We start from the raw sequence: 18133 nt of genomic DNA on the forward strand, positions 1-18133 counted from the left end.
GACCTTGCTCGGGCGTTTAAGTCTTTGAGTGCTAATGGAGCACTTAACAGTTACTCAGTCCAGGAACACACAACATTCGCGGCCTTAAGATAGCAGACCGCCTGAGGCGGCCGCCTCTGTTCTTCTCATTGCTCTCTCTCTCTCTTTTTTGTTTTTAAAGAAACTGTATACACATCTAACACAAAACCCAACTTCAACGGTAATAACAAAGCTCTCAAGTAATAACAATTAACAGCAAGTAAATCAGTTTTTATCTTTCTCAGGCATTGGAGCCGGAGTGGATTCTGTCTGCAGCCGTTGGCGGTTGAGAAGGAACTGGCGGGGACCAGATCACGCACGTGACCGTAAGCACACGAAGGACTGACGCGCATCGGCGCATGTGCGACCCGACAGAGACTGCTGGAAATTTCCAATCTGCGGCGCCAGGGCAAGCCTGACACCTACTGTGGAGCACCCACGGGGACCACTCGAAGAAGCAGCATGTGCCTGTACTACAACTTTGCTCTGGGAGGTCAAGGGTGCAGGTATCTGGAGACTGGAAAAGAACAGTTTGCCCCTCAAGATGTGCCCAGCTGGCATGTGTGACATACCCAGACTGAGATGCGCAACAAAAGCATAACAACAAAACTAAAATTAAGTTGGTTGTGGAGGTTTCTTTCACTCTCTGCTCCTGGAGTAAATCTCTTTTGTTGTCTATATTGTTAGAGACATACTTGCCAGCTGGTATTTTGAAACAAATGACTAAAATAATTGAAATTGGTGTGATTACAACATTATTTTGAGAAAATATATATGGGATTTTTAAATTTTGGCATAGAAATCTCCAGAAGTAAAATGGAGAATATCACCTTTGCCTTATATATAAAAGGATAACAAAATGCCTAAATATTAGCCTTCCCATAGGTATTTTACTCTTTCCTAAAAATATCAGTGCTAATTTCTTGAGCATAACTCAATGTTTGCATTTACAACTGAGAACAATATTGGCCTATTAGAATAAAAAGGTTCAAATAAATCAGGATGAATATAATTTCCTATAGCTACATCAATATATAGCTCTACTTGTGTGAAATCTAATCAAGCTTTTAAAATACTACATAGATTTGGATTATGCTTTCATATCTACAGAAACTCAATACCTTGAATCTGATGAACTTCTTTTTCCAGGAATGGAGACCAGAGAGATATACCTGTCTGAGAGCCTCATGGCTCATTCGCAGGTCAATCCCATCTGGAGTTACTGTAAATTGAAATGCTACTGCTTGATGGGCTTCTGCCATTTTCACAGAATGTTCTGCCAAAAGAAAAAATTAAAAATTATATAAAACATATCTGCTTTTACTGTCCCAGAGGAACTACTGGTCCAGGAGCTACTATATTTTGAGTGAAACATCTCTGGCTCTCTCTATTTCCCAACATTTTTGGGAGGTATCAAACTTGCGTGCAGTACTACCCAATTTTATATGGCCTATTTCAAACCCACAGCTGTGCAATAAAGGAAATATCAGTAGATGATCTAACAGTCCCTTTTTGGTCTTAATCTGAGAGTCTATAAATAGCAGTCTTATCTTCCCCCCTTTATATTAGGTCTTTTCATGGGTAAACTGAATCACGGCTCCCTCTCTCTTACTAAACAACATTAATATCTGCAGTGATGTATAAGGTACATCTCCCATTAAAAATCTGTCCCTGGTTCACGTCAGTTTACTCGGGGTCATAGGGCTCAGACTAAGGCTACGTCTATACTAGACAGAGACGCCTACCACCCACACACAACTTTAGCTATGCCACTTGTGTGGCTAAAATTGATACATCCACAGTTGACTTGTGCTTCCATCCACATGACAGAAGGTCAATGGGAGCGTTTTTCCCTATGACCTTCCTTATTCCTCGTCTCTTGCAAGAGCTGCAGGGGTCTACGCTGACCGCTTGGAGAGTCATTTCACAAAGTGTAAAATGAAACTCCGGACGATCAACCCTCATTGGGTCAATCTGCCTTGGTAGTGTGACTCCAGCTTCAGGGGACATTTAAATGTGGTGTACATGTGCAGTCTCAGATATTAGGATGTCCCAGAGCTTGGGCTGCAGCCCAGACCTGAACAGTTACATTGCAATTAAACAGCCCATTAGCCCAAGCCCTGCAAGCCCAAAGCCAACTGAAGGTGTTTAACTGCCATATACACATACCCTTAAATACAACTGGAAGAGGACGATGACTTAAATTATACGCAGGAAATAGTTTAGAACAAGCAGTAAGTAAACTTTTCTCTGTTTAACTGTTTACAGAGATATAGCAGTAGCTTTTTCAGCTACTTAGAACAAAAGGTACTTGCACATTGACCTTGACTAGCAGGTCCTCCCACACTAACTTGACTAGAATTTATGATTTGGCTGCAGATCTATCTTCCCCATAAAGACGCTCTCCTCCCAATTTTTCTATATCCTATTTAATTCATTACGGAGGACTCCAGAAACTAAAGTATGTTAATATTCAAGTTCATACTTTCTGTAGGTGTTAGCCATGTGTATTCATCAGCAAATTAATGGGTGCAGTGAAATTAAACCAAACAGGCCAACTCTTATGTCTTAGCCTACAGCCGTATTACCACAGAAGATGGACTTGCTCAGGATTGATCTTCCTTGGTTTTGTTTTGCGCATGTGCAAAATGGCACTTTTGGGGTCAAAATCAACCCTGGAAGTCCTCGTGAGCAGCGAGGATTAAGGTGTAGCTAAAATTACATATCAGCGGTCGACTGCTATGTTTAGTACAGACAAAGCTTTATTCTAAAGGCAACCCTGCAACCCCTGAAGCACTACAGAATAGAAGTTAAGGAACTGTTATACTGAAAAGATGGGAACTATGGGCTGATTTATGCTGGAAAATGTCTTTTGACTAGTGCATAAAAGTCTCAAAGTGAAATCAACTATGCTCTTCCCATTATCTAAGGTAAGAACTACAGCCAGTAAATCAAACAGCATCAACAAAAAGCATATTAGTTTTAAAAGATTTTAATTTTAACAAAAGTTAAAGGTAATAAGTATTTTTAAAATATATTTAATCTGAATATACAGACATATTAATTCTCATGGAAAAACCACCTTGGGTCCCCAGAACTGAAGATTTAAGGGAAAAAAAAGTAATGCAATGAGAATCACCTCAGTAAAAGCCCTGAAAACAAGGAGTGTCTGTTGCTTATATTATTACACTCCAAGAGACATGAAAAATGTCATAGCAATAGTTTTCTTTCAGAAACAGCTTTTCCCCAGGAATGGAAACTGGGAGGCAGGGATTGGGGGAGGGGTTTGTTCAAATATCCAAGGGGCTGGTAGCTAACAAACAATGAGGACAAAGGTGGGCTGTATAGTCTGATGATAGTAACTATAAAAATGTTTTACAACCATCTTACCAGATTTACTGAGAACTAATGTGACAAGCCCACAGGTCCCAGGACTATGAAATACCAAGCTTACATGGGCTAAGGGTCAAACTTGGCAAAAATCAACCACTCAGGGTGACCCCCTATAAGAGGACAGGCTAACTACAGTTCTGCTGCCCTTTACTCATATAATAAGGATTAACATTTCATTACCCCTATATTCAATATTAAAGTGATTCTGTAACCTAACATGAGCCAAAATTGATCACTTGAGAAATGCAGTTGTGCTTGCTGAATGCCTAGGCAGAATAGGTATGTTCACATCTTTTCCTGCAGCCTCTCTCCTCCACAACCCAGTTCATCATTAGCTGTCAGGTGAGAGTTCACGTGAAATTTGAAATTATTAGGTTGACCAACATCACTACAATAAAATGCACCAACATTGCAAGAAACAAAATGACAGCCATGTGAGGAAGTTAGTCTCTGTTCATACTTTCTGTACCCAAAAAAGCATAATAGGTCTAAACATTTTATCGTATATTGTATATGGTTTTAAACTGTGTACTGAAGTTTTAATTTCCATTCATATTTCTAGCCAATGACTAAATTGGCAACACTCCATGTAACCAGCTGACCATAGAGCTTGTTGAGAAATTTATGAGGGCAAGGGAAGAGAAGGGGAGAGAGGGAGTGTGTGTGTATGCACCTGCACACAACCCTACCAGAAGGTAGGAAAAATTCTGTTAACAGTTCCTCCTCACAAAGAGTGGAACTGCAGCTTCCCAAAACTACTCCTTTTTAAAAGCATTTACAGAATAATAAATACAATAAATACTTGTTCTGTAGGTGGGACTGGAAGCCTCCTTGAAGCCCTTTCTTTTAAAGGAGTATGTTGTGCTGCTGGAAAGCCAAATTAATAATCTGCATTGTGTGTTCCCTCCTCCACATTTCTGAGGCAGTCACATGTTTGTCAGTAAATTAGGTAAAAGGGCATGGCCCAACTGAGCATGTACCTTATTATTCATCAACTCCATCTGCCAATATTTTGTAACAGAGGACACTATCCTGCTCATTCAAACCAAGAGGAAAACAATCATTCATTTCACCTGAAGGCAAAGTAGTAGTCAGCAAAATGTTTCTGTACAACACATGCTAATAAGCCTCTTCCCAAACAGTGAACCACAAAACCAGGATATTTGTGAGTTTCTTAGACTCTTGGTACTAAAGAGCTGAAAAGCATTTTCCAAAAATGTCATTTTGAAACAGATTTGCATCTGTACAAATGTGTAAATAAATTGTACGTTACGTACATTGTCCTTTCAAGGAGGAAGAGATTTGCTTGTTCCACACTGACATTAGCTGTAACATCAGCTAAATTAGACCACTCACTCAAAGCAAGGAAACTAACAAAAAAAGGCAACAGGAAATCAGCATGCTTCTTCCCCTATTACAACAAAGTAAGAGCGAATTCCAGCCCGAGGGGTTTTCCCAATTAAGGAAAATAAATATTCGTGACCTCCCCTGCCAATTCTACCTGTTAATCCTGTCTACTAGACCATCTCTGAGACTCTTTAGGACTTTTATACTGCCACAACCAACAACTAACTTTCAACTGTGCAGGCCCTAATCCATCCATATACCCTATGATTTCAGGGAACAGCTTCATGCAGCCTTTCATCTTTGATGTACGTAGTGTAGTTGTAGCCTTATGGGTCCCAGTATACATGTTGGGTGAGGTATCTTTGATTTTGACCATCTTCTGTTGGTGAGAGAGAAAAGCTTCAAACGCCTGAAGAATAGTTCTCTCATCAACAGAAGGTGTTCAAATAAAACATATTACCTCACCTACCTATCTCTGTGTTCTCGAACACACAAGGTGATACAAAGCAAAATACTGCTCAATGAATATATAAAAATCAGAATCTCAGATCTGGAACACAAATTATTATAAACACACAAGACAACACATTCATTTAATCGACTATATAAATAAGGCTTTTGGGCATTAGGAAGTGGACACGAAGATTCCTATCACACATTCTGATGAATACGCTTATAGAACACAGCAGAGTAAATAAACATTGAACCTCTCTAATCTGGCACCCTTGGGACCCAACTGGTGCTGGACAAGAGAATTTGCTGGACCATGGGAGATCATATTGTCTAGCAGTATTACCAACACTTCTATGGCTTACTGTTAGACATTTAAGGATAAATTACAGCTAAATAACAGCACAGAACACAGGGCTAGGACTGATGGCTGGAAACAAAGTTTATGGAACCCCAGGAAATTTGGCACACCCGTGATAAGTGGTTGTTGGGCTAACTAAAACCATGCCAGACTACAGATGTTGCCAGATGAGAGAGCTCTCAATTACAGAGGTTCAACCTGTATTCAAGTCAGTCCTATTTCCCATTCTGAACAATCAGCAAGTCAGAGCTAGTCGCAAACAGAAAGGGCTGAAATAACACACCCAGTCCCAAGCAAAGATTTAAAGGAATCAAAACAGGCTAGCTAACATACAGTAAGATGAGGCTGGAGGCTAAGTGAAGGTGGAGCTAGCCCTTTTGGAGGTATTGCTTGTCCAGGCTGTTCCGTCTACTATCATAGTAACAACTAAAAAACCCTTCCCCTTCCAGCAATTCTTGAGAGAAAATAAAGCCATCTGCTGGAGGGCATGGTAGAGAGGAACAAATGGAAGTACTACAAATTGCACAGGCAAGAGATTGTACTTTTTTTTTTTTTTAAATTTCAACCTGCGTCTCAATGGAGGTCCATAAAAACTCTGCTGTTCTTCTAGCAGTAGTATACTGTTGTGATGGTCCACTGTAAAACCCAGAACTTTATTTTAAATTTTTCAGATTTTTTTAAAGGTATTGGTCTAAACTGAATGGTCTGTTTCATGAAGCCCTCTCTTTACAGCTGCATATGGGGGAACTGACTGGTAAATGGTTACATTGTTTTCCACATGTAAGTCACCAATTCAAAACCTGTTCCGACTAACAGTAACCAAGTCTTTTAACTTACACCTACACTCACCCTCACTATACAAGTACAATTGGTTCCCAACTTTCTGCTCAGAGGCAGAAACTTGTAAGAAGGACACTAAATTCTTATTAAGTTATATGTAAAAGTCTCTGATTAGCTACTAGGGCTCCTAACTCAGGGAAGACGTGGCAGCAGGTGGTGCTGCTTTTGAAAAATGAGTGAACCTTGGGTTGGGGAGGGTTAAAGTCTGGGGGTAGTCTGTGGTTGTGAGTGGGAGGGAGGGTTAAAAGGTGGTAGCAAGTTAGAGATGGGGGTTCAGGTTGCCCTGGTTTGGGGTCAGTGGGGAGGGGGGTCAGGCTGCAGGGCCACAGGAGGTCAGGTGGCAGGGGGGTCTGGCTGCTGCATTTTGGGGCCATGGGGATTACAGGCGGTGGGGGGAAGTGAGGCAGCTGGGCTGCAGGGGTTACAGGAGGCGGGGCTGGCCACTGGGGTTACAGGCAGTGGAGGGATCTGGCTGTGGGGCCCGCAGGGGTGTTGGGCTATGCGGCCGCTGGGGGTACAGGTGGTGGGGCAGTTCAGGCTGTGGGGCCAGTAAGGGGGCTGGCTGGCAGGGATAAGTTTTGGGGGAGGGGGGTGTCTGGTTGCGGGGCCGGCAGGGGCGTCAGGCTGCCGTGGGGGTGGTCAGGCTGTGGGGCCAGCAGGGGGTCTGGTTGCAGTGGGTTGGGGCTGCAGGGTGTGTGTGTGTGTCAGAGTAGGAGGTTGGAGGGGGGTAAGGCTCGTATTAGCAGGGTGGAGTTCACTCGTAGAGTGAACTAAGGTAGGTAAATGTGTCACTTGTTTAGGCGAGTACTCACAAATAAAGTATTTGTTTAACGACAGATGAGTGTATTTGAAAGCCTATGCGAAATCTGATGATGGCATCTTCAGGGTTTCTCTATGCCAGTGTTTCCCCAATTTTATTTTGCCATGAAACCCTTTTAAACTCGCAAGAACTTTGAGGAACCCCAAACCTGCCCCCCCCCACCTCAAGATCTTACCTGCATCAGCCCTCAAATTCACCACCCATCTCCAAGCTTTACCCCACATCCCGCAAACGCACCCCCTGGCTCCCAGGCTTAACCCCTCTCAGCCCCCAACTCACCCTCACTATCCCCAGGATTTACCTCCTTCAGCCCCAAACTGGCCCCCAGGACTAACCCATCTGTGGAGAGCCTAGCCAGGCAGCCATGTGCACCCAGCAGAAGGAAGGCTGGCGTGGAGGTGTTCCACTGGTTAGGATGACCTGAGCCACACTCAGCAGAGGGGTGTGGCCACCCAGGTAGTGGGGCGAGTGAGGAGCTCCCTGCGGTTCCCTGCCCTGCTGCTGCTAAAATAATGGCACTAAATTCAGTTGGTTTAACAGACAGATCCCTCCCGCTGTCCTGCCAGCTGTTAAACCAACTAAATTTAGCTCTGTTTCAGCAATGGCAGGGCAAGGAGCTGCAGTGGAGTCATCTGCTGAAATGGAATTTTCTCATGGAACCCTTATTTTCACCTCGCAGAACCCCATTTGGGAAACTCTGCTCTATGCTTACAATGTGCCAGCACAGCTTTACCACTCCAGTGAAGACACCTGGCAAAGGAATCCACCACCTCAGAAGATGACAGCTAGGTCAATGGGATATATTCTCCCATTGACACAGAACTGTCTACATTGGGACCGAGGTCAGTATAACTGCACCACTTGAAAAGTAGATCTTCCATGCCCTTGGGTAAGGAATTTATACCAATATAAGTTGATAAGGTAGACCAAGCCTAAGAAAGCTTAGAACGATTAGATTTACCAGTAAATGCTGAATTCACTGTAAACAAACTGTATTTCTGATACGCAAACATGTGATCAAAGTTTGATAAGGATATTTACTGCGTATAGTATAACGTCAGAGTTACACTAAAAGGTGAGATAAGGTGGTGCACCTGGGTGAACTGCTCTGGTAAAAGCTGGCTGGGGTGCTCTGCTGCAGGAGGAGGTGGGGTGTACTCCCAGACAGGATCCCAGGATTCTCCAGTAGGATGCCACACTGAGTACCATGCAGGTGAAAAGGGCTAGCTGGAAGTGGGATTACTCTAGTCCAGGACTGCCTGTACCCCGAGTGTCCCCACCAGGGCATCCTTTAGGGAACTGGGGACAGGGGCATGTGTGTGAAGTCCTCTCCATTCCTCCCAAAGCTGCTTGTTGCTTACTATTCCCCTTCCTTCACTTTTGAGTGTGAGAGTAAATCCCACAGCTTGCATGCCTGCATTCCTCTCACCCCCAGCTGATGCAGGGAGAGGGCAAAGGAGTTACTGACTCAAGCTGCATGCTTTCCTCGGCGTCCACAGGAATTGTGGGCAGGGGACTTCAATCTCCCGGTGTTCCCTAAGCCCTTGCCTCTCTGCATCCCACTCTAAACTGCCACTCGAGCACACTTCCACAATAGCATGCTACAGGCAGAAGAAAGGCCCTACAATATACAATCTAACACCACAACTGCACAGCAGAACTCAGTTGAAAGGCAAAACTGCTGCAGCTCTGGCATTCGCTTACCTGGAAAACACTAGTAGAAAAATATCTTCCTTGATCTCTGCCCAGATGTTCTTTTCCGTAGAAGCCTAGAAAAAGACAACACTGCATGACTATCGCAATGCATATTATACTGTACATCCATACAAAAGCCACCTTTTACAGCATTCTGGAATTTTTAAGTACATCCTGCTACATAAAAGCCAAAAATGTAAAACCAAAAGACTATACAGCTATTTTACAAGGCAGCACAAAAAGGCTCAAGACTATGGGGAGCAAGGCTTGCTGTTGTGAAAGACACCGCTAAGCATTTATATTATCAGAATAATGATATTCCACTAATTAGCTTCTGTTTGTACATTAATCTAGGTAACTGGAAAGACAGGCTTTTTATTAGTTAAGCATACATTTTCCAAGGGCTCAACACTGCTATCAATATGACTGCTTAGCAGGGCCAATGGAGACAAAACCCAGTGGGGCCACCTCAGACAGCAAATTAGACAATTTGCAGTGAGCGAGACTGGGTGCAGTAGGCCTCAAGAAGACGACTAACATTTGCCCGAGGGAGTAAGAGGAACAATACCCCTCCCCACCCCCCCAAAATAAAACCTTAAAGATGGCACCAGTGTTGAAATAGACCCCACAAAAAAGCTGATTTGAACACGAAGCGAGGACTCTCTTACTACTTATATTCATTGTTTTCCTAAAAATCTGAAATTTAGGCATAAGTCCTTGAGCAGTGGCGAGTAAACTTTTTATGTGGTGCCCCATTCCTCATCTCTGTGATTAGCAACACCCTTCCCCCGCACACATCTGATGTAATCTAAACGAACAAAAAATTTCAGTTATGATCATGTGGGGGACAAAAAAAAAGCTTTCAGCACCTGCAAAAAATAAGTATGTAAAATGTAAAAAGTTTATCGATCAGTATAAAAATGCGAATGCAGACATAAAACCAGTAACATATTTCAACATTGTAAATAAGATGGATGTGTCTGAGACCTAGCACACAATCATGCTACACCCACACTTACAAAATGTTGTACTCCCTGAGGGGGCCCACCCCTCACTTTGTGTACCCTGTCCAAGAGGACTGCATGGAATCAGAATACCCAACTTAGTTACATGTCCTTTAAAAATAGATTTCAGATGTTTATTTAAAAAAAAAACACTTTCCAAAGTTGGTCTTATAACCATATATTTCTTAAAACAAGAATCTAGACCCAGAGCCTTGTATCTGTGGATACTGTAAAAGTTAACTACTGTTCCTGATTAGAAAACATTTCAATTGAACGTGATGCCAGAAACAGTTCAGCCTTGTGTATTTTTGTCCTCTTTTTCATTCCACCCTCCCATCAAAAAATTGAAAATACATTCGGAGCTGCACTTCGGTTTTAGGAAGCTCTTATGTGTCATTTGGAAGGCACCTCCACTGAGCAAGCGGCATTTCTTTTCCTGCAACCGCACTCCTCCTCCACGGCGCTGAAAGAAATCACATGACTGCCACAGAAAAGTAGGTGAAAGGTTATGCTGCTGCAGAATGTACTACCGGATAACAAAAGCTCAATTTGTCTTTTAGGCTCCAGATCCCGTTTCACTGCCTCGGGTCTAACAAAATCAGAAGTGCCAGTACTAGCCAGAAAGAACAGTTTAAGAGCCAACTTTAAATGCATTCCCCGTTTAAAAAAAAAAAAACAAATTTAAAGACGAGTAAGGTTGAGTCTTTGAAAAGAAAAAGATATTGCACAACACAGAACTAGAAATCTCCTACTAAAGAATTTTGCCCAAAGTAAAACTGAAAGATTTTATTTTCTAATTGTTTTCAGCGATAATAGTCTTAACAGTAGGTTTTTAAAAAGCTCAGTCTAATTTTCATCAAATAAACCAGCAGTCATGTAGCACTTTGAAGACTAAAAAAAAAATTTATTAGGAGATGAGCTTTGGTGGGACAGACTGAACAAAGGGGTCCATCACCTAATAAATCATTTTGTTAGTCTTCAAAGTGCTACATGACTGATGGATTGCTCTGTTAGAATACAGACTAACACAGCTACCCCTGTTTCTAATTTCAATGGCTTTTTAAAATATTTTTCATTCAAGGAAAACTTCTGTAAGTGAACTTTGTAGTTCCCCAAAATGTTAAGTGTTAGAAAGCCTAGACACTAGTAGGTACCACTGAAACCATCAGAGAGATAACCGTGTTAGTCTGTATCTTCAAAAACAAGAAGTCCTGTGGCACCTTACAGACTAACAGATATTTTGGAACATAAGCTTTCATGGGCAAAGACCTGCTTTGTCAGATGTGAGAGTGCGGGGGGTGAGTTTAGAAGAGGATTTAAAGAGGGGGTCTCCATTTACTTTACTTATTTTACTCCCTTTACTGAGACCTCCTCTAAATCCTCCTCTGAACCGCCCCCCCACTCAAGCATCTGAGGAAGTGGGTCTTTGCCCACAAAGCTTATGCTCCAAAATAGCTGTTAGTCTATAAGGTGCCACAGGATTTCTTGTTGCCATTCAAACCATATATACCAAGCTGCGCAGAGCTTGGATCCTGTAACAGGATTTGAGTCTGCTTCTCAAACTCCTAAGTTTCTGATGTCTCTCTACTCCCCAGACTGCCCAATCCCCAATATACAGTAATGTATCTGATTCTCTCTCAAACTACATCTGTAAGGCACTACTACAAAGTTTAATATTTTAGTAAATTATTTACAAATATCAGAGATCCAGAGAGTTACTTTCTGTATTTAATTTTGGAGTCACATGTTTGTAGTAGTGGTTTTAAGTAGTTACCTCAATCGTTTTCAGTATCAAGAGTCAGAAACACCAGTCTGCTACAAAACCTCTGATGTACTGACATCAATGAGAGCAGTTTCTCTTCATTACTATTTACAGGCAAATAAAATATATAAGCTGGTTAAGGTAAATATACTTTTAGATCTGGAAAGACAGACACTTAGAGAAGAGAACAATGTAATAAAAGGAATTTAAATACACTAAACGTTTTTTTTCCCCATTCTCAAAACTAGCACTTCGAAAAACACCATCCCAAAACACATAGTCAGGAAAAGTTAATGAAAATTTGGAAAGCAGCTCAGTATAGCTGATCAGGAAGGGTCTTTTTTACCAAACATCCTCCATTCACACTATCCCACTTTCCTAAAGCTACAAATTACAAGAAAAAACTAACCATTTCGTTATCTTCCTTTCGAAAAACGTTAGACTTTTAAACAATACTCCTTATGGGTACCAAATTATGAGAAAACTCCTTAAAACTCTTTGGCAATCTACCATCCTGCTCAAGCCAGTATAGCCATAGGTCACAGTCTTGTGTGGATTGTGTTTACAGGGCATAAAATTATTGGTAAATTCTAAACATGCATTGCACATCATTTTAACAGCCTTGCCCATACTACCATTACCCTTCTCTCAGGATTTATAGCTTCAATGTTCCAATACTGAAGGCCAAAGCAAATACAGTCAACACTTGCAACAATCCACATTTTTCTGATGCATCTGCCCTTTCCTGTACCATACAGAGAACTGGCAAGAGGATACTATGGACTAATATTTAAGCTGTGTATTTGATCAGAGAAACTGGGTAGTACAACAAATGACAGGTTTCTACAACTTTTAGGTCCTGGCTATTTTAATTTCCTCGGTTTATCCTGTAAAATGACACCGGTGCACAGGTGCAGTTTTACATTTGGCCTTATTTTAGAAGGACTCGTTTTTAACTGGAGAGATCACAGCCAGAGAGTGAGTGAGCCCTCCCTACCACGGAGGGGAGGCTCCGGTCCGTGGGGTGGGAGGTGGGGCTCCCAAGCCATGCTGACAGCGAACTCGCTGGATGCCGTTCCCCTCGAAGGAGCTCTGGGTATGTGAGGCAAGATGCCAGGGTTTTTATTCCCTCCTCCGTGGAAGAGCAGTGCCCGTGGGACTGGCGAGGGTCGGAACCGGGGTCGCTTTCTCCGCAGCCTAGCGCCAGCCCGCCACCCCAGCCGGAAGGATCCGAGGAGGAAGCCCCGCGGCTGCCGCAGGGCAGCGTATAAGGCAACGCCCCTCCGCGCCCCACCCCACCCTTCTCCTGGGAGGGGATCCCCGACCAGCCACGCGCCTGCGGAGCCCCCCACCCATCATCGCCCTGCTGCCCCACCACGCCTTCGCCACCGGGGACCCACCACCGGCCGCTGCCCCGTCAGGCGGACTCAGCCCGTGGGCGCCCGCTGCGAGCTCAGCGCTACCAGGCGGCCGCAGAGGGGGATCACTCACCGGGGCTCCTGGCGAGGCGGGCGGGCGGGCGGGCAACTGGACGGCAAGCGGCCGCTCACAAGCACCCAACCCAGCCCAGACAGAGCTGCGCTAGCGCCGCGCCTACCGGTTCCACCTCGATTGGTTGAACCGCCGGCAGCCGGGTAACGGGGAAGGGGCGGAGACAAGCAAGGGTAAGGCGCGCCGTCAGGAAAGGCGGGGAGAAGGCGCAGCGAAGGGGGTGTGGCCACAGGGGCAGGGAGGAGGTACGCGAAGGGCGGGGAGAGCCAAAGCCACTTCATCCTCGGAGCTCAGTGTCCGCCTCCGCCGGGGTCGTTGTGACGTAAGATGGGGAGGGGGCGGGAGCAAGAAGGGTGTTAGGAGCCCTTCAGCCCTTAGGCTGTTGGGAGACAATGGCGGCAATGGGAGTTGAGAGTAGGCTTAGAGTGGGGGGCCACTGGGGAGGCTGAGAGTTGGCGGGGGGGCAATAGGGGCAGACAGCTGGTGCAGCAGCACTTCTCCCCTGTTTCCCCCAGCTGGAGGGGCTGGAGTGCCTTTGATTTGCGCTTAACACGCATTAATGTGAGTTAAGCACAAATCGAAATCGCGCATACTGGCAGGTTACAGACATGGTCACCATCTCAAAAAAGACATTGGCATTGGAAAAGGTTCAGAAAATGGCAACAAAAAAAGTAGGGGTTTGGAACAGGTGCCATGTGAAGAGAGATTAAAAAGACTGGACCTTTTCAGAGGTGATTAAGAGGGGATATGATAAAAGCTGTATAAAATCATAATAGGGATGGAAAAAGTGAATAAAGAAAATATATTTACTTGTTCCCATAACAGGAGACCTAGGGGGTCACTAAATGAAATTAATAAGTAACAGGTTTAAAACAAATGATTTTCATCACACAGGGTATGTCTACACTAGCCCCAAACTTTGAAATGGCCATGTAAATGGCCATTTCGAAGTTTACTAATGAAGCACTGAAATACATATTCAGAGCCTCATTAGCACACGGGCGGCCACAGCACTTTGAAATTGACGTGGCTTGCCGCCGCGCCGCTCATCCCGACGGGGCTCCTTTTCAGCGCTTCATTAGTAAACTTCGAAATGGCCATTTACATGCCCATTTCGAAGTTTGGGGCTAGTGTAGACACGGCCACAGTGTACAGTCGACCCGTGGAACTACTTGGCTGTGTCTACACTAGAGAGTTTTGTTGTGTCAACAGAACTCATAGAGTATTTACAAACAAAATGTCTGTGTCTGCACTGATCCCTAGTGCTTACAGTTTGATGCAAATAATCACTCTTGAAAATGCAAAGTTGTGGCCAATTTGCATATGTTTGTGGTTAATGTACATATTCATGAATTTAATTTGCATGTCAGCAGAAATCAAGCAGTGCAGACAGGGATTCCGCTGGCCAGAAAACCCCTTTGTTGGCAGCCCCTTTGGTCTGATTTTTTTCCATGAGGCAAAGTGTTTTTTTCGACAGATTCTGTCTACAAAAAAGCTGTGTAGATGCTCTGGCAGGACCTTTTGTCAACAGAACAATTCTCCCCGACACTGGTTAGCTGCCTAGCGGGGATGCTCTGTCCACAGCAATCACAGCTCTACGATCTCAGTCTCCAGCCACTCTCAAAACTGCAGGGACCCTGAAAACCCCACGGCAGGAAGCTGAGGGCGTGCAAGCTGTAGTGGCACCACACTGCCTGCCAGCATGTCCTCACAGCTGCTCTCAACCACTCCTAGATATGGCAAAGGCTATCCAAGACCTTTCTGGACCCTTGTCGGACCCACCTTGAGGGTCAAAGAAGCAGGCCCCCTCCTGCTCCAGGCCAGAGCTCCAGGCCCTCCTGGCCCTCTGGGGTGAGGAGGCCACACTCCTGGACCCCATAGCCAAGCATCAGAAAGCACCGGGATATGCCCACCTTGCTACAGCCCTGGTGGAGCATGGGCACCCCACCTGCACCCTGAAGTAGGTACGGGCTGGAGTGAAGATGCTCCACTAGGAGTATGTGCAGGCCCAGGACGTGCAGCAAAGGTTGGGAGCAGCGACAGCCACCTGCCCTACTATGAGCAACTCTACCAGCTCCTGGGGGGAGAGGATGGCAGCCTAGTGCAGCCCCCATCGACATGGCTGAAGAGCCCCTCCCCCCCAATGCAGCCAAAGCTAGAGCAACTGGGAACCCCACCAGAGCCACTGTTGTAGTCCTAGTCCAGCCAGGGGACCTGCACCATTGCCCTGGACTCAGGACCCTCTAGTGAGGCAATGTATAAGGCATCTTCCAACCTCTTCAGGAGACCATCTGGTGAGTACCCCATGGGTTGCACTCCCTGGGGGGCAGGGGGGCAGATGGGGTGTGCCACAAGCCTTGCCAGGCCTGGTTGGGTGGGAACCCACACTGCAGGCCCAACATGTGCTCCCATATACACAGCAGTGCATCCTACCTGGGCTCAGCAGGCAGCCCCTGGGCACAGGCGCCAGCCCACTGCCAGCCCCATGGGTGGGCCACACAAGCCCCAGGGCCCTGGGGGCGGGAGGGGGCTGCCCGCCCCTGCCATGGCTGGGAGCAGGCTGGCCCACACGGGTGATGGCCCAACCCTGGACACACCACCAAGGAGTGCACTCTTGGCATGCAGGCATGCCCACAGGTGACAGTCAGCACCCCTCTGTGGTCGGGTGTCTCTACTGGAACGGTGCTCAGACATCCAGTCTGCTCCCTTTGGTGTTAATTACTTTGGCCAGGTGCGTGTGCTGTCTTTGGAGAGCAGTGTAGACTCTCTGGTTAGCCAACACTGCAGACCGTGGAGAGGCCCCAAGAACTGCAAATCAAGCGAGGTATGAAGGCACTAGAGCCAGGTTTATTGTTGTTGACGTATGGTCTCCAACACCCTCATGAGTCTCCAATATGACTCAACAGTTTACATTAGTACATGCATATGCTGTGACAATGGATGCGACTCAGTTGACAGCAAGGGGGCTCCATCATCTGCTAGGTCGCCCGATACAGCCCGTTACACACACTTTTATACACAGGCATAAACAAGTTACGTATCCAGGTACAACCCCCTCATTGTAATACATTGACACCCCTTAATGTAACTAGATCTGACCATTAACTTGTGCGATAATGGTAGTACCATCAAAACCACACTATCCATCATGCTGTCATTAAAACCTGTTCCTGAACTTGGGTCGGAATGTACCTGGTGCTAAGCTGTTATCTGTGTGGGCCGCATATATGGGGAGGGGAGAGGTGGGGAGGGCCAGGCTGTGCCTGGCTTGCCCGCTACCCATGCGTCAACCCCTCTATGGCCAGACATCCCTCCTGGGCCTCTAGCCTGTTGGGCTAGGAGGCGGGGTACACAGTGGTCATGCTGGTCCCTGAGACACCATGGGGTACCCATGCAGTAGGGCCCACCGTGCAGAGGCCACAGGCATGTCCCCCCAGGACAGCACCATCCCACAGCTCAGGAGTGGAGGCTGTCCTCTGGGAAGGACTCACCATCTCCCCCTCTCTCCTTACAACTGCACTGTCCAAGGGCTGGGCCAGCCCCATCCTGATCCCAGAGATGGCCAGCCCACCATTACTCCCCCTCCCAACCCTGCCCCTCCTGGCCCCATGTCTCAGGTGGCGTGGCAGGCCCTGCAGTGGGTAATGGCTGTGGCTGTGCCCCCTGCTCCCCCCCCACTGATTCCGACTGCAGCTCAGCCCCTCCCTCTCTGTCCTCCCAGTCCCAACAGGGACCTCAAACCCATGGCAGGAAGGGATCCTGCAGCCATCGCTGCTTGGGGTCCCGTTCCCCTTCAGGCTTGTGGCCCTCCACCCCCTCCCCAGACTAATGCCCCCTCACCTCCTGTTCCAAGCCCCCTCTCCAAAATGATATCCCTCCCCTGCCCCAACACACACACTGTACGTATGTCTGAATAATTTGTTATGGAAAAAAGGTTTGAGACATGTATTTTCCCTTTAGTAAAACTTATATTCTCACTACCCCCTTGTCTCTTTTTAGTGGGGGGAAGTTGAAGAGGAGACGGGAGGAGTGACGGTGGGGATGGGGTAGGGCTGCAGAACTAAGGTCTCTGTGGGAGGTCCCCCGGGGAGAGTCACTGGGGACTGCAGGTGAAGCTCTCCCGTAGGGCCTCCTGGATACACACCCCATCCCTCTGCGTGTGATGGGCTGGAGCTGTGCCTGGCTGCTCATAGGCACCTCTGGCATCTGCCCCCACCCCAGGAGGAAGGCCTCCCTGTTCCTCTCCACAAGATTGTGGATGGTGCAGCAAGCGGCCATGACATGGGAGACATTCTGCTCCCCATGTCCAGCTGTGTCAGGAGACAATGAAATCTTGCCTTCAGCCACCCTCAATTTGGTTGCATGCTCAGTTGAGGCAGATGTTGAAGAGTTCCTGGATGAGGTCCAGGTGCCCAGTGTATGGCCTCATGAGCCAGAGCACAAGTGGGCAGGCTGCATCCCCCACTATGCACAAAGGCATGTCCACATCCCCAACAGCCAGCTCCTGGTGCGGGTATGTAGGTGCTCACCTCCATCCTCTGGCATAGGTCATAGTTCTGGAACACCCTGGTGTCATGGGTCAAGCCTGACCACCCCACATAAATGTCCAGGATCTGTCCATGGTCTTCCACCAGGGCCTGCAGCACAACAGAGTAATAGCCCTTCTGACTGAAGTATCATGCTGGGCTTGATGGAGATGTCATCCCAAAACAATTGGAGAAACTGAGGGTGTGGAAGCTGGTGACAATCATGTCCAGGTTGCTGATGCGCAAGAGCCTTGAGAGCAGGAGCGTGTTAATGGCCTGTACTACCTGTGAAGGGAGGAGACCAGACACACAAGAGACCCAGTGTGCTTCCCTGCCCCCTCCTGTCCTCTCCCCCCCCAAGCTCTCTGAGAGCTCTCCAGAAGGGGCAACCCCCCCAGCAGCAGGGCTATGTTAGGGTGGGGCAGC

The 18133-nt window shown here is 46.4% G+C and overlaps 1 protein-coding gene across 4 annotated transcripts in view; it reads right to left on the bottom strand.

Moving 5' to 3' along the window:
* The window catches only part of CPT1A (carnitine palmitoyltransferase 1A), a 90870-nt gene extending 77655 nt beyond the window's left edge, over positions 1-13215 (bottom strand). For all 4 annotated transcript variants that reach the window (XM_074997931.1, XM_074997933.1, XM_074997932.1 and 1 more), the window contains exons 1-3: positions 13182-13215; positions 8934-8998; positions 1140-1294 (exon numbers count right to left, since the gene is read on the bottom strand). In XM_074997931.1, coding sequence (XP_074854032.1) covers positions 1140-1280 — 141 coding nt within the window. In that variant the 5' untranslated portion in view covers positions 1281-1294; positions 8934-8998; positions 13182-13215. The remainder of the gene's footprint in view (positions 1-1139; positions 1295-8933; positions 8999-13181) is intronic.
* Positions 13216-18133: the final 4918 nt, after the last annotated feature.

The sequence above is a fragment of the Carettochelys insculpta genome, chromosome 6 (assembly GCF_033958435.1).
Source record: "Carettochelys insculpta isolate YL-2023 chromosome 6, ASM3395843v1, whole genome shotgun sequence".
NCBI lineage: Eukaryota > Metazoa > Chordata > Testudines > Carettochelyidae > Carettochelys > Carettochelys insculpta.